This window comes from Polyodon spathula, chromosome 16, assembly GCF_017654505.1.
Source record: "Polyodon spathula isolate WHYD16114869_AA chromosome 16, ASM1765450v1, whole genome shotgun sequence".
Taxonomy (NCBI): Eukaryota; Metazoa; Chordata; class Actinopteri; order Acipenseriformes; family Polyodontidae; genus Polyodon; species Polyodon spathula.
The window spans coordinates 30,261,102-30,272,307 of record NC_054549.1 but is presented as its reverse complement, the minus strand read 5'-3'; the positions used below and the strand labels follow the sequence as shown (position 1 = coordinate 30,272,307).

Genomic DNA, 11,206 nt, shown 5'->3' with positions numbered 1-11,206 from the left:
TGTTTGGAATGTTTATGCGCTATTCTCGTTTCTGCTTTAGTCCCTGTAGGAATCAGTTAATTTTTTATGATCAGTGTGTGCGAAGGCACTTGTTTCCTGACACTTCCTTTAAGTATTGTATGACGACGTTATAAGTACCAATGCTCGTTTATAAACCTGTTGTTTAACCTTACTTGTATCAAGTCAAACATTTGTAATTCTGACGACAGGAGACATGTGTTTCCATTGCGCAGAGTTCCACCTGGTGGCGGAAATGTGTAACATCATGTAACCTCTTATTCTTCTCCAAGACATACTGGCAGCATAAATATCAAGCGGTGCATATATTGCGCTACTCTAAACACTGCAACAGCATTTGGTGGACTTAAATCTATGAGCAACTCAAGTGAGTAAAAACTACCCTTCACTGGATTAACCAACCAGTAGGCCTACTACTTAGTGCAACCTTATGAATAGAGAAAGAGCTAAGAGGACAATAACTATGTATTGGAACTTGTATTGATCTTTGCTGCAAAATAAAACGAGGTATGGCTTTTAAACATCTGCTTTCGAATATTATTAATATGTATAAATTACTGCAACAACATGTATACTACCAAAATATAATAATAATTAGCTGTTGTAATTTGACTTTGGGGATCTATTGATCTATGTTTGTTTTCAGTTTCTTTGTTTTCAGTTTGATTAACTTAATTAAGTTAATTAAACTACCGTTCTTGAGATTGTAACATGTTTCCGTTAGAACTTTAAAAATCCATTATAATAACTGATATTAATAATATCTCTCTTTAGGTATTCCTTGTAATTTCTGGACTGAATATTTCTTAGGAAGAACGGATGAAGCATTTGGTGTGACATAAAAAAGTTAAACCTAAAGAAAATACTTATTTTTTTTTTTTTTTTTTTTTTTTTACATTATACCTGAAAATAATGTAGAAGAAAAATAAATCCGCAACGGAATCTGAAACGTTTGGATGAAAAAGGGAGCTCAAAACTACACACCAAGCTGCAGAATTATCGTGGTGGTAACGCAAAAGTCCCTAAACGTGATGGAGGTCATTCCTTTTAAAGATGCCGATCTGCGTTCCATGAACGTGTCCTTGGAAAACTCAAGCCTAGAAAACACCACAGACGCGGTTAACAGCACAGTGAACCCGCTGCTGCGGAATGAAGAGGTGGCCAAAGTCGAGGTGGCGGTGTTAGCCTTGGTGCTTCTGCTCGCCTTGGCTGGCAACCTGTGTGTGCTCCTGGCCGTCCATACAACTAAACAAAAACAATCTCGCATGTACTTTTTCATGAAGCATCTCAGCATCGCGGATCTGGTGGTGGCTGTATTTCAAGTCCTACCGCAGCTCATCTGGGACATCACCTTTAGGTTTTATGGACCAGATGTTCTCTGCAGGGCGGTGAAGTACCTGCAAGTGGTCGGGATGTTTGCGTCCACCTATGTGCTTGTTTTAATGTCCATAGACAGGTGTTTGGCGATATGCCAGCCTTTGTTGTCTTTACACAGACGGACTGAGCGCTTTTATGTGATTTCTTCTTGGGTTCTCAGTCTCATGTTGAGTATTCCTCAAGTTTATATTTTTTCATTGAAGGAGGTGGGCCCCGAGGTTTATGACTGTTGGGGGGACTTTGTTGAGCCATGGGGAGCGAAGGCGTATGTGACGTGGATCAGCCTTACAATCTATATTATACCAGTGGCCATACTTAGCGTTTGCTACGGCTTGATCAGCTTCACAATCTGGCAAAACCTTAAGTTAAAAACCAGGAAAGACCAAAATGTAACCCTCAAGTCCATGACTGCCCTTTCCCGAGTGAGCAGCGTGAAGCTCCTTTCCAAAGCTAAAATCAGAACGGTTAAAATGACTTTTGTTATAGTTCTGGCTTATGTTGTGTGCTGGGCCCCTTTTTTCTTTGTGCAGATGTGGTCTGTGTGGGACCCTGAAGCTCCGAGAGAAGGTATGTCTTTCTTTATCAAAATTAATTGCACTTCATAATCTTAATGGCAATTCATATGAATATGAATAAAGCTTTAGTTGTACCTTTGGTTAAAGTAAAGAATTCAGGGAGAAAAAAAAAGCCGCAAGGTGATAGACATGCAGACAAGACCTACAAGCCAAGTGTGCTTCTAGTCAAATTGTTGACACCTGCTAAAGGTTTCTCAGCTGACTAAGGAACCTATGTTTTAGTGTTCCAAGTCTCCCTCAGATAAATGGAAAGCCTGACAGAAATAGCTTTGGTTGGCAGGAGATTAGAATAAAGTGCAAACAAAGCTAAAAAAAAAAATGAGAGAAAATGAATATTGGTAAAATATTTATGTTTTATGTAGCATGTAAATCAATTTAATAGCATCTCTACAACCCATTTATGTCATATGAATTTAAGCAAGAAAATTATTCAAAGAAAGCTGACAGTTGAACATTGGCAGCTGCTGTATCTTGTTTTGTAGTGCTATGTTTTTTTTTTTTTTTTTTTTTTTTTTTTTTTTTTTTTTAATACTTCCCTTCCGGAAATAACCTATAGAAAGTCCTATAATAAATTGGTCAAGTCCTATAAAATATCCTATAGGATTTCTTTAAAACCTTTTAGTTCTATAGCGTGTCCTATAGTACTACTGTAGGAAGACCCTTTTGAGTACTATAAGAGGATTTTATTTTTAAATAATCCTTTAGGATTTCTCTGAAAACCTTTTTAGTCACATATTGTCCTATAGTGCCACTATAGGATCCTATAGGACATTTCTATAAGGGTTATAATGTTAAGAACTCCAGTGTACTATAATGTTTCATCCTAGTTTTTTTTGTTTTTTTTTAACATCTTAGTATCTGGGATGAAAAGAATCACTCCAATAAACAGCACATTTTAGATTCGCAAGCACCCAGTAAGCTAATAAAGCCTGGGCATGTTGTCAGCTTAGTGCTGATCGTGGCTTCTTTTCAATCATGTTGTATTCTGAGGTGTAAAACAGACCAATATGGTTAATAGCACTTGTCCAGTACATTGAGTCATAGAGTACTGCCTTTGGGAAGGCAGGATTATTAACTTGTTGAGAGATTGCCCTTGATATTCCACTTCGGTTAAAGATACTGCATCAAGCTGACGGCCCTTTTTATATAAACCTATAAGAGATGAAGAAGCAGATTGCCATCTCTCACATTCATTTTTCTGTGATTGCATCTCTTGCCTGGTCCAAGATGAGTTCAGATCTGCAATAGATCACAGAGACTCATTTCCTACAAGCTTTTTAAAACTACACACTTAAGGATGCCAGACATCAGTCCTTCTCTGATGTTTCTCCCACAGGTCTCTGTACAGAGGTATTTTTGTAGCTATCCACAATTTCATCCGGGAATGATTGGTTTTGTTAAAAGAAAATTATTTTATTCTTGGGGCCTGTCGCAAAGTCCAGGGACTGAAAAGGACTGTAGCACCACCTTCTGGTGACAAGAGGATATCCATGTTGAAGTTCCATCTATTAGTAGAGCAAGAGTTCTGCTCGCGGTTATATATGGACAGAGCCAGTGGCACTGGAACAGTTTATATAGTGGGGGCGCTGAAAGCCATTGATCAAAACTGTAACCCCTGTATAGGATGGAAGCAGGTGCACAGCACTTCAATCCAGGGGCTGCTGCCACACCCCCGACACCCCTAGCTCCAGCATCCCTGGACAGAGCAGAATTATGTGACAGAATTACTGCAAAATTCTAGCCAATCTCATGGCACAGATTACACTCCACAACAAATAAAAATAAACTTACTGTGCAGGGACACAAGGCTAAATACAGAACACATGACAGCGCTATTCATCTTGAACTAATTTAGGAAATGTCAATTTGCTGGTGTAGTGTCTTTACCATAGCCTAAAATGGCACCCTGATTCGGTGTGATTAGTTCAATTTGAAATATGATAAGCGCTGCTATCTGAATCATATTATTCAGACTCCAGCTCTCTTATTTTGTGTGTGTGGTTGTTTTTGAAATATACTTTTTTTTTTTTTTCCATCCACTACACTACACCAATCTACCAATATAAAAAGGGACAGGATTAGCATTTTAAAAGTTGCATTACAAATGCTAACCATGGTGCAGTATACATTTTTTTTCTGCACACAACTCTGCCTGCTCCTGTCCTTTTGTTGTGTTCTCTTGCACCTGTGTGCCCAACACCAGAAATGTTTCCATTCTTATCACATTGGATAATAATAGAGTGCCTGTATACAACTAGATTGCTCAGTGCTAACTAAACAGTTAGACATGTACTGTATTGGCCAGGCCTGTCTGTTATCATCATAAGCAGCCAGTTATATATTGTAAAAGTAGACAGTGATCCTGTATTTTAGTTTTTTAATACAGTTTTAGTGTTGATTCTAATTAACTGACAGTCTGGCAATAAAGCTGGAACGCCAAAACATTAATAAAGAAGGAGATATATGGTACAATTAGAGAGGTGATTTGAGCTCCAAAGTTTATCCTGTGACTATGTTTTGTCTTTCTCTTTGTGTTAGCATCAGCCTTCATCATCGCAATGCTGCTGGCGAGTCTGAACAGCTGTTGTAACCCCTGGATATACATGCTCTTCGCCGGGCACTTATTCCACGACATGGTCCAGCGATTCCTGTGCTGCTCCAGCAACTACCTGAAATCCTCCCAGCGCAACGGTGAGCTCAACACCAGCCGCAAGAGCATCTCCTCCATGTACATGAGAAGCATCACGCAGACCTCAACAATGTGATCACAAGGCTCTTACTAGACCCACTCCTTTTAATCTGGACTGTTTTCAAATGATTACTGCACTATTTTTTAAATATTTGAAGGTGTGTGTGTGTGTGTGTGTGTGTGTGTGTGTGTGTGTGTGTGTGTGTGTGTGTGTGTGTGTATTAAAAGCTGAAATTCAATTTGTGAACCCCCCGGAGTACTGGAAATGTGCAAATGCTATATGCAAGTTTGTTTTGAATAAATCTTTTCTTTAATAAAGACACATTTTTGTTCATTCAAACTAATCAACTTTCAAACAAACAGAGCTATGTGATAACAGGGTGTCACACAAGGGGAAATAGAACACCAGAGATATGACCCTTTACCTCTTCTGACCTTGTACATGTTTGTAAAGTATACTATGATGCCACCTGGCAACCTTAGAACTGAGGCAATCTGTGTGATGTTTTTTGCCATGTTGCTGGTTAAAAGACAAAAATGATTTTAATAGGAAGACAAACAACCAGGGGACTCAAATAGTGTGTGATACTTATCTGTCACACTTCATTTTTACCAGCAACCTGTAAATATAACCAAGGCAATTGTATTTTTGTTTTTCTTCAATATAAAATCCCAAGAAAGTAAAATGAATGACATCGCCTTGAGTGATTAGGAATATCAGAACTCTGCAAAGCACCTGAAATGCAAAACATTGCGTTGATGTTAAAACTGGAAATGAGGATATTTATAAAGCAGGCCATTTTTTGCAAATAAGCAAATGTACATCTACAGAACATTTTCCAGCTTGGTATGCTTTGAGAAGCAAGAATCTTAGACATATTTTTATAGATCCTGTAGCAGAATTACTAAGGAGATCAAGAAACTGTCATTCGTTCATTTTACTTATAAGATATCAGTGTTGCTGTTTTGGTATGTCCTATTTGTCAAACATGAGATTTTATTTACATTCTGGATTTGGGTGTGCACACTATAGACATTGTTGTTTGCATTTTGTTGAATTCTGTATAAAGCAAATTGTTATATTGTGATATTTATTATGAATAAATTGTATTTGTCCTTTTTACACTGTGATATGCTTTTGATTAATGTTTTGTTGCTAGGTTAGCTTTACTCCAAGATCAGGTGAGCGATGCAGGATCTAATGAAAGCGTGTGTGCAGTGAATGTGGAAGAATCAATTACAGGGTCTGGCCATTAGTGGCACTACATGGCCTGAAAATGTACAGGATCTCCTTACAGGACTTTTGCTGCCCTATAAGTCTATAATATTCAAGCTTTCTGACTTCTTTACCCTTAAAGAATTCTGCAAAGAATGCGGCAGGTTCACTGCAATGTATATGCACAGCACAATATACAATATTCAGTGACAACTTAAATATTATAACCCATTATACCTTTACACAGGGAGGGAGCACCAGTTGTTGCAATTATTAAGATTTAATATTTGTTAACTCATCCATTTCAAGCAACAATCGATTCAGCAGTAAAATCCAACAGTCTTAAAATACTATATATTGAAATAAAATGATTGCCACTACGTTTTATAATTTATTTTCTGACTGAGGTCCATTTTGAAGAATGTGCTATACAGTAACCTGTACAATCTTCAGTATCTCTTTGGACTTTCACTAAAATCATGGGGGTTAGCAAAATAATTAGAAAAGCCAATATATACAGTACAAACCCAAAAGTTAAAATGACAGTAATCGAAATGTCATTGGAAAAGACTAACAAATTTGGCCACTTCTTTTTTTCCCCAAAATTATTTTATTTTTGCACATGATTCTAAACTTATGAAATCTATTAAAAACATACATTGATATCTCTTAAATGATATTTGGTTTTGCAGTGACCCACAATCAGGTTTTATACCAGGAAAGGAATATATGTTAATGATTCAAATTTGTGTCAAACAGATCCCTGTACACTATACTGCAGTACTTTGAAAGTCAAGATCAAATATACTATTGTGAAGAATTATTATTATTAGTAATATTATTATAGTAACCCTAACCCTAACCCTTTATTATTTGGAATACCTATTATTTATTTTAGAAGTACTACTACACTCTCCGCTTGACATTGTCTAACAGCTGAATCCAAGTACAGCTGTACACTATTTATTAGCAGTAGTTAAATTGTACACCAGTTTATATTCATATCCAAGTAGTTTAAGTAGTACTTGAGAAGAATATACTCCAATACTTTTGGGTACTACTTTACACTGGTTCATTTTACCTCTGAGATGCAGTAGTACTTAGGTAGCCTAAGCATAGTAAATATGTAGCACTTGTTGATAATGGTAGGAAAGCTATGGCTTGTGCAATATGTGCAATACAATTCCAGACTGCCACAGTCCAGCTACAGTTATTGACAGGCATACACACATGCACACCAAAGTATATTGATAGTCCATAAATCAGTTTTAATAAGTGTTCTCTTTTATCCACTACAGTATTTTTTGTCTTTTTCTCCATACATATTATTCTGTTACTAGTACACTGTTTTTACATCCCAGTTGACACACAAAAATGAAGCTTACAGAAAGACTATAGAATTCATGTGGATGTATTTTTTTTTTTTTTTTTTTTTTTTTTAAGAAGCTGTTTAAGAATTTGGAAAAAAAAAACACTTTTACGCATAATGAACAATTAACCATGTGAATATAGTGTACCATACTTAAATAGAGTAGCAATACGTCATGCAGCGGCCGTTACCTGGTATGCTCGAGCAGTGATGACCTCAATAGAGTATATTATTGTTATTATGATCAGATTTTTTTTTTCCTTTTCACTGGATCACACTGTTCTAGTCCCAAGGTTCTAAACAGAGCAGCTGTCAACAAAACATGACCTTTGAGCTCAGAATGTGATGCATCCAGGTGATTTCTGAGGGGCTGCTTAAACCTCTTTGCGTAGAGCTACACGAATGCTGCTGAAGATTTTGCCCAGGGCCTCGTAGAAGGGGTCGCAGAAGGTCTGGATGCAGAGGGAGTAGATCCTGCTGACACACTGGATTTCAATCATGTAGCTCTTAATACACGGCACCACAGCCCAGACATGGCAGAAAGAGATGCAAGCAAACAGGAATCCCCAAATCAGGGCCATGGGAATGCCAAAGATAGCGGACAGCACTCTGTAGCACCAGTACTTGGAGACAGTGAAGGTGGTGTAACTCACTTTCCACACTCCATCCAGACTGTGGGTGCCATCTGGTTCAGCAATAACATCTTCAAAATCCACCTGCATGGGAAATTAAAGTTCAATGAAATACAATATTTCAATTTCTAACCTAGTTTTGCAATGAACTAATAACAAAAGTTTTGCAATAAACTAATTGTGCTTCAAATTAAACCTGCTAAATAATGATATGTTAACATATTGAATTGCATACCTCTTTGTAGTCTCATGGGCAATTAATATTAATACATTGTTTTAAGTAAAATAAAACAGTTATTGTGCATTAACAGCAGGGGGGTGCAAAGAAAATGATCCATTATCAATCAGCATCTGCCACTGCTTGAATGTGATGACGATTAGATACAGTTAATATAATCTCTTCGTTAACCACTCTGAAGGTAAATACCTTCTTAGTCTAGAACTGGGATAATGGATAGGTATTTGACAAATTATGAAATGGTAGTGCTGAAAATTAAGATATTTTATAGCCTACCACAATCTGCATTTTTTTCTTTTCCTGTTCTCAAAGTATAGTGAAAAATAATATAAAACAGAACCGCAATGACTGTACTGCATGTGTACATTTTACTGTCATTTAATCCAAAACATGCATTAGGAATTCTAGACAGATACAGTAAATGCAGTACACTTGAAAATTAAGCTGAAATCTTGATGGGATGTTAATTTTGAAAACTGTACATTTAATCAACCCTAACCAGCAGTCTAAACATCATGTGGGAACCAGTCCAAGTTTTCCTGAGGCGCTTGAGTTAGTTAGCATGATTGAAATCTTTGCAGATATTTTAAGAGCTCAACTTGTGTTTTTAAATAGATCACTGTGATGTCATTTTTCATTAAGTTAGCAGTTACTGCAGAACTGTGTGTTTCAAATCATTAAATAGATGCATTGGATAACCATTTCCCTTTTTCATTGCTTTAAACCCGCTTCTACAGAAATTTCAAATGTGGTTTATTTTCAATATCAGCTTTATATAGTACATACAGGAGAGAACATTACAAAAATTGAATTACTTGGTAATAAAAACTATTGCTCCCCACCTTGACCTACAATTCACAATAAGGTAGCACACTACAAGTTTATTTTTCTTTACTAGCAATGGAGTTTCAACTACATTCAATTAGAAACAGCTCATTCAAAAACAACAGCTTATTTACAAGAGGGAAAGCAGAAGATGTCATCCAATTGCTATGTAAATCCAATATAACTGACACACACACATTAATTTCCATGAATTGCCATCACACTATATAACAATAATACGTTATTATGTAGCTAACTGTAGTAGCATATCACTTTTTTTACAGTATATTCCATCCTGTTATACCTTCATTAAGTCGAACATGCTTTTTTAATAAATTACCTTTATGACATCCTCATTGATCTGTTTTGGGTCTCTGTTTATCAAGTCAATCTCTTTGGTGTGGCTGTCTCTCACTATTTTCTCCTCATTGCTAGGATACTGTTGTTCCATGGTTTCTGTGATATCTTTAACTGAGACCAGGAGAGACTGGCCTCAGCGCTTGTTCAAGTCAACGGAATGAAACAATCGAAAGAGGTTTATCTGAAGTTGCCGGAGCTCTCTGATCGCTCCTTCCAAGCAAAGCCCCACCCTAAATACCAGTGGACAGCTGCCTGACAGTAAGAGCTACCTTGTCAAAATTGGGCACGGCAGTCCCAGGCCAGCATAACTCACACTGAGACCAAAAGCATTTCTTAAAGGGGAAGCCAAGCTTGTGTTAAATTTCACAGACTGCTGTCGGCTCATTCTTGTGTAATTGACTTTAGCTTCTTGCCAGCTTTGTAAAGGGTCAATAATGGTTTCCCTAAATAAGCACTGCACACTATGCAGTTCAAGTCCCATATATAAGTAGCTATATGTCAGCAAACTGTATAAATTAAACTTTATCCCTTCACCTATTGCTTTAGTGCAGGAAAGGACCTGCTTCTCTCACCTTGTTTATTACACTGGTTGGATACTTCATATAACCTTACCTGAAATACAAAAGCAAAATAATATGTGCTTATAACGTGATAAAACTGAATGAATATGTGTTGGAGGGTAGTATTTCCCACAACTTTATAAGACTGTTCTATATGAAGTGAAATATAAGCTATTTATAGTACTGATATGTGCTATTTGTGTAGTTCAAGGGATTGAAACGGTAATGTATGACTAGCAGCTGTCTCATTCTGTTTGTCAGGAGAGGGTTTCTAAGCCTCTATGGGCCCATTCACAATCTTCCAAAAACTAGTGCCACTCAGTTTCTGCCTGTGCCTCTTTAAAAACTGGAGGTGCAGTTGTGCTGAGGGATTTCCCACAGTTGTCTGTGTTTCTGTGTCTCCTTTATCCAGAAGGCATTGTTTACCAAGCCTCAAATAAAGAATCTAAATAAGATTTGCCACATGTGTTGTGTATTTTCCACTTCTTAACAAGAGGTGTTGGATAAACATTGTCCTTGCTCCAATCAAGATAGACGAGGGTTGCAGTGGAACAGTCAGTCTACCCTTGCACCTTCACCCACTGCTTGTGTCACCCCTGTGACTGACTTGCTTATCAGCTTTTGTGTGCAACGTGTGTTTTTTGGTTTTTTTTAGTTATTATCATTTATTTTTTATATTTTTGTTTGAACACAAAAAAAAGTTTTTTTATTAAGCACCTTATTATTGTGACCTGGTTATAAACTTGGCCCTGTGTATTACTGCCTGTGGGAGTAACCTCCCAGTGAGTCCTGGTGCTCACTAGCCCCCACCAGATGGCACAGTCTAGCATACGAGTAATATCAGAGACACTTGAGCAGGGGATTCCCCAATGTTCACCACAGAACAGCATCAAGCGTCTTTTTTGTTTATGTATTTGAAATGTTCTAAGGGTTCCACAATGAATGGTTAGAACGAATGGCTATTTTTTTTAAAGAACCAAATAAAGAACCGTTGACAGCAGGGTGCTAGAAGGCACTGGGCATGGTCGAATAAACCCACCAAAATAGATGATGGTGTGACATTTCTGAAATGGCTGTGATTCCCTGTTCAACCTTACCAGTTAACCAAACCCCATGGTCTATCATTTTATCAGAACAAATGTACAGTATTTTAAAAGTGAAGTTCAATTATAAATTCTATCCACACCCCAGAGTACTGTGTGCATTTTGAGGTCCACGTTACCAAATATGTTTCAATGCTATGCAACTGCATTCAGATACTGCAACTATAGTTTAAAGAAGTGCTAACCAGTGCTAGTAATGTTATGTCTTGTATTGTGATGGAAATAGTCCATGCATTCTGGAACC

The 11,206-nt window shown here is 37.2% G+C and overlaps 2 protein-coding genes across 2 annotated transcripts; one reads left to right on the top strand and one right to left on the bottom strand.

The window, feature by feature from the left end:
• The first annotated feature begins 1,049 nt into the window (after positions 1–1,049).
• Positions 1,050–4,790, top strand: LOC121329218 (isotocin receptor-like). The gene is made up of 2 exons (XM_041274695.1): positions 1,050–1,962; positions 4,509–4,790. The coding sequence occupies exons 1-2, from the start codon at positions 1,050–1,052 to the stop codon at positions 4,733–4,735; spliced, it is 1,140 nt and encodes a 379-aa protein (XP_041130629.1). The 3' UTR covers positions 4,736–4,790.
• A 251-nt stretch (positions 4,791–5,041) lies between these two features.
• LOC121328402 (caveolin-3-like) lies at positions 5,042–9,545 on the bottom strand. The gene is made up of 2 exons (XM_041273041.1): positions 9,280–9,545; positions 5,042–7,960 (listed from the first exon to the last, which is right to left on the bottom strand). The coding sequence occupies exons 1-2, from the start codon at positions 9,388–9,390 to the stop codon at positions 7,619–7,621; spliced, it is 453 nt and encodes a 150-aa protein (XP_041128975.1). The 5' UTR covers positions 9,391–9,545; the 3' UTR covers positions 5,042–7,618.
• Positions 9,546–11,206: the final 1,661 nt, after the last annotated feature.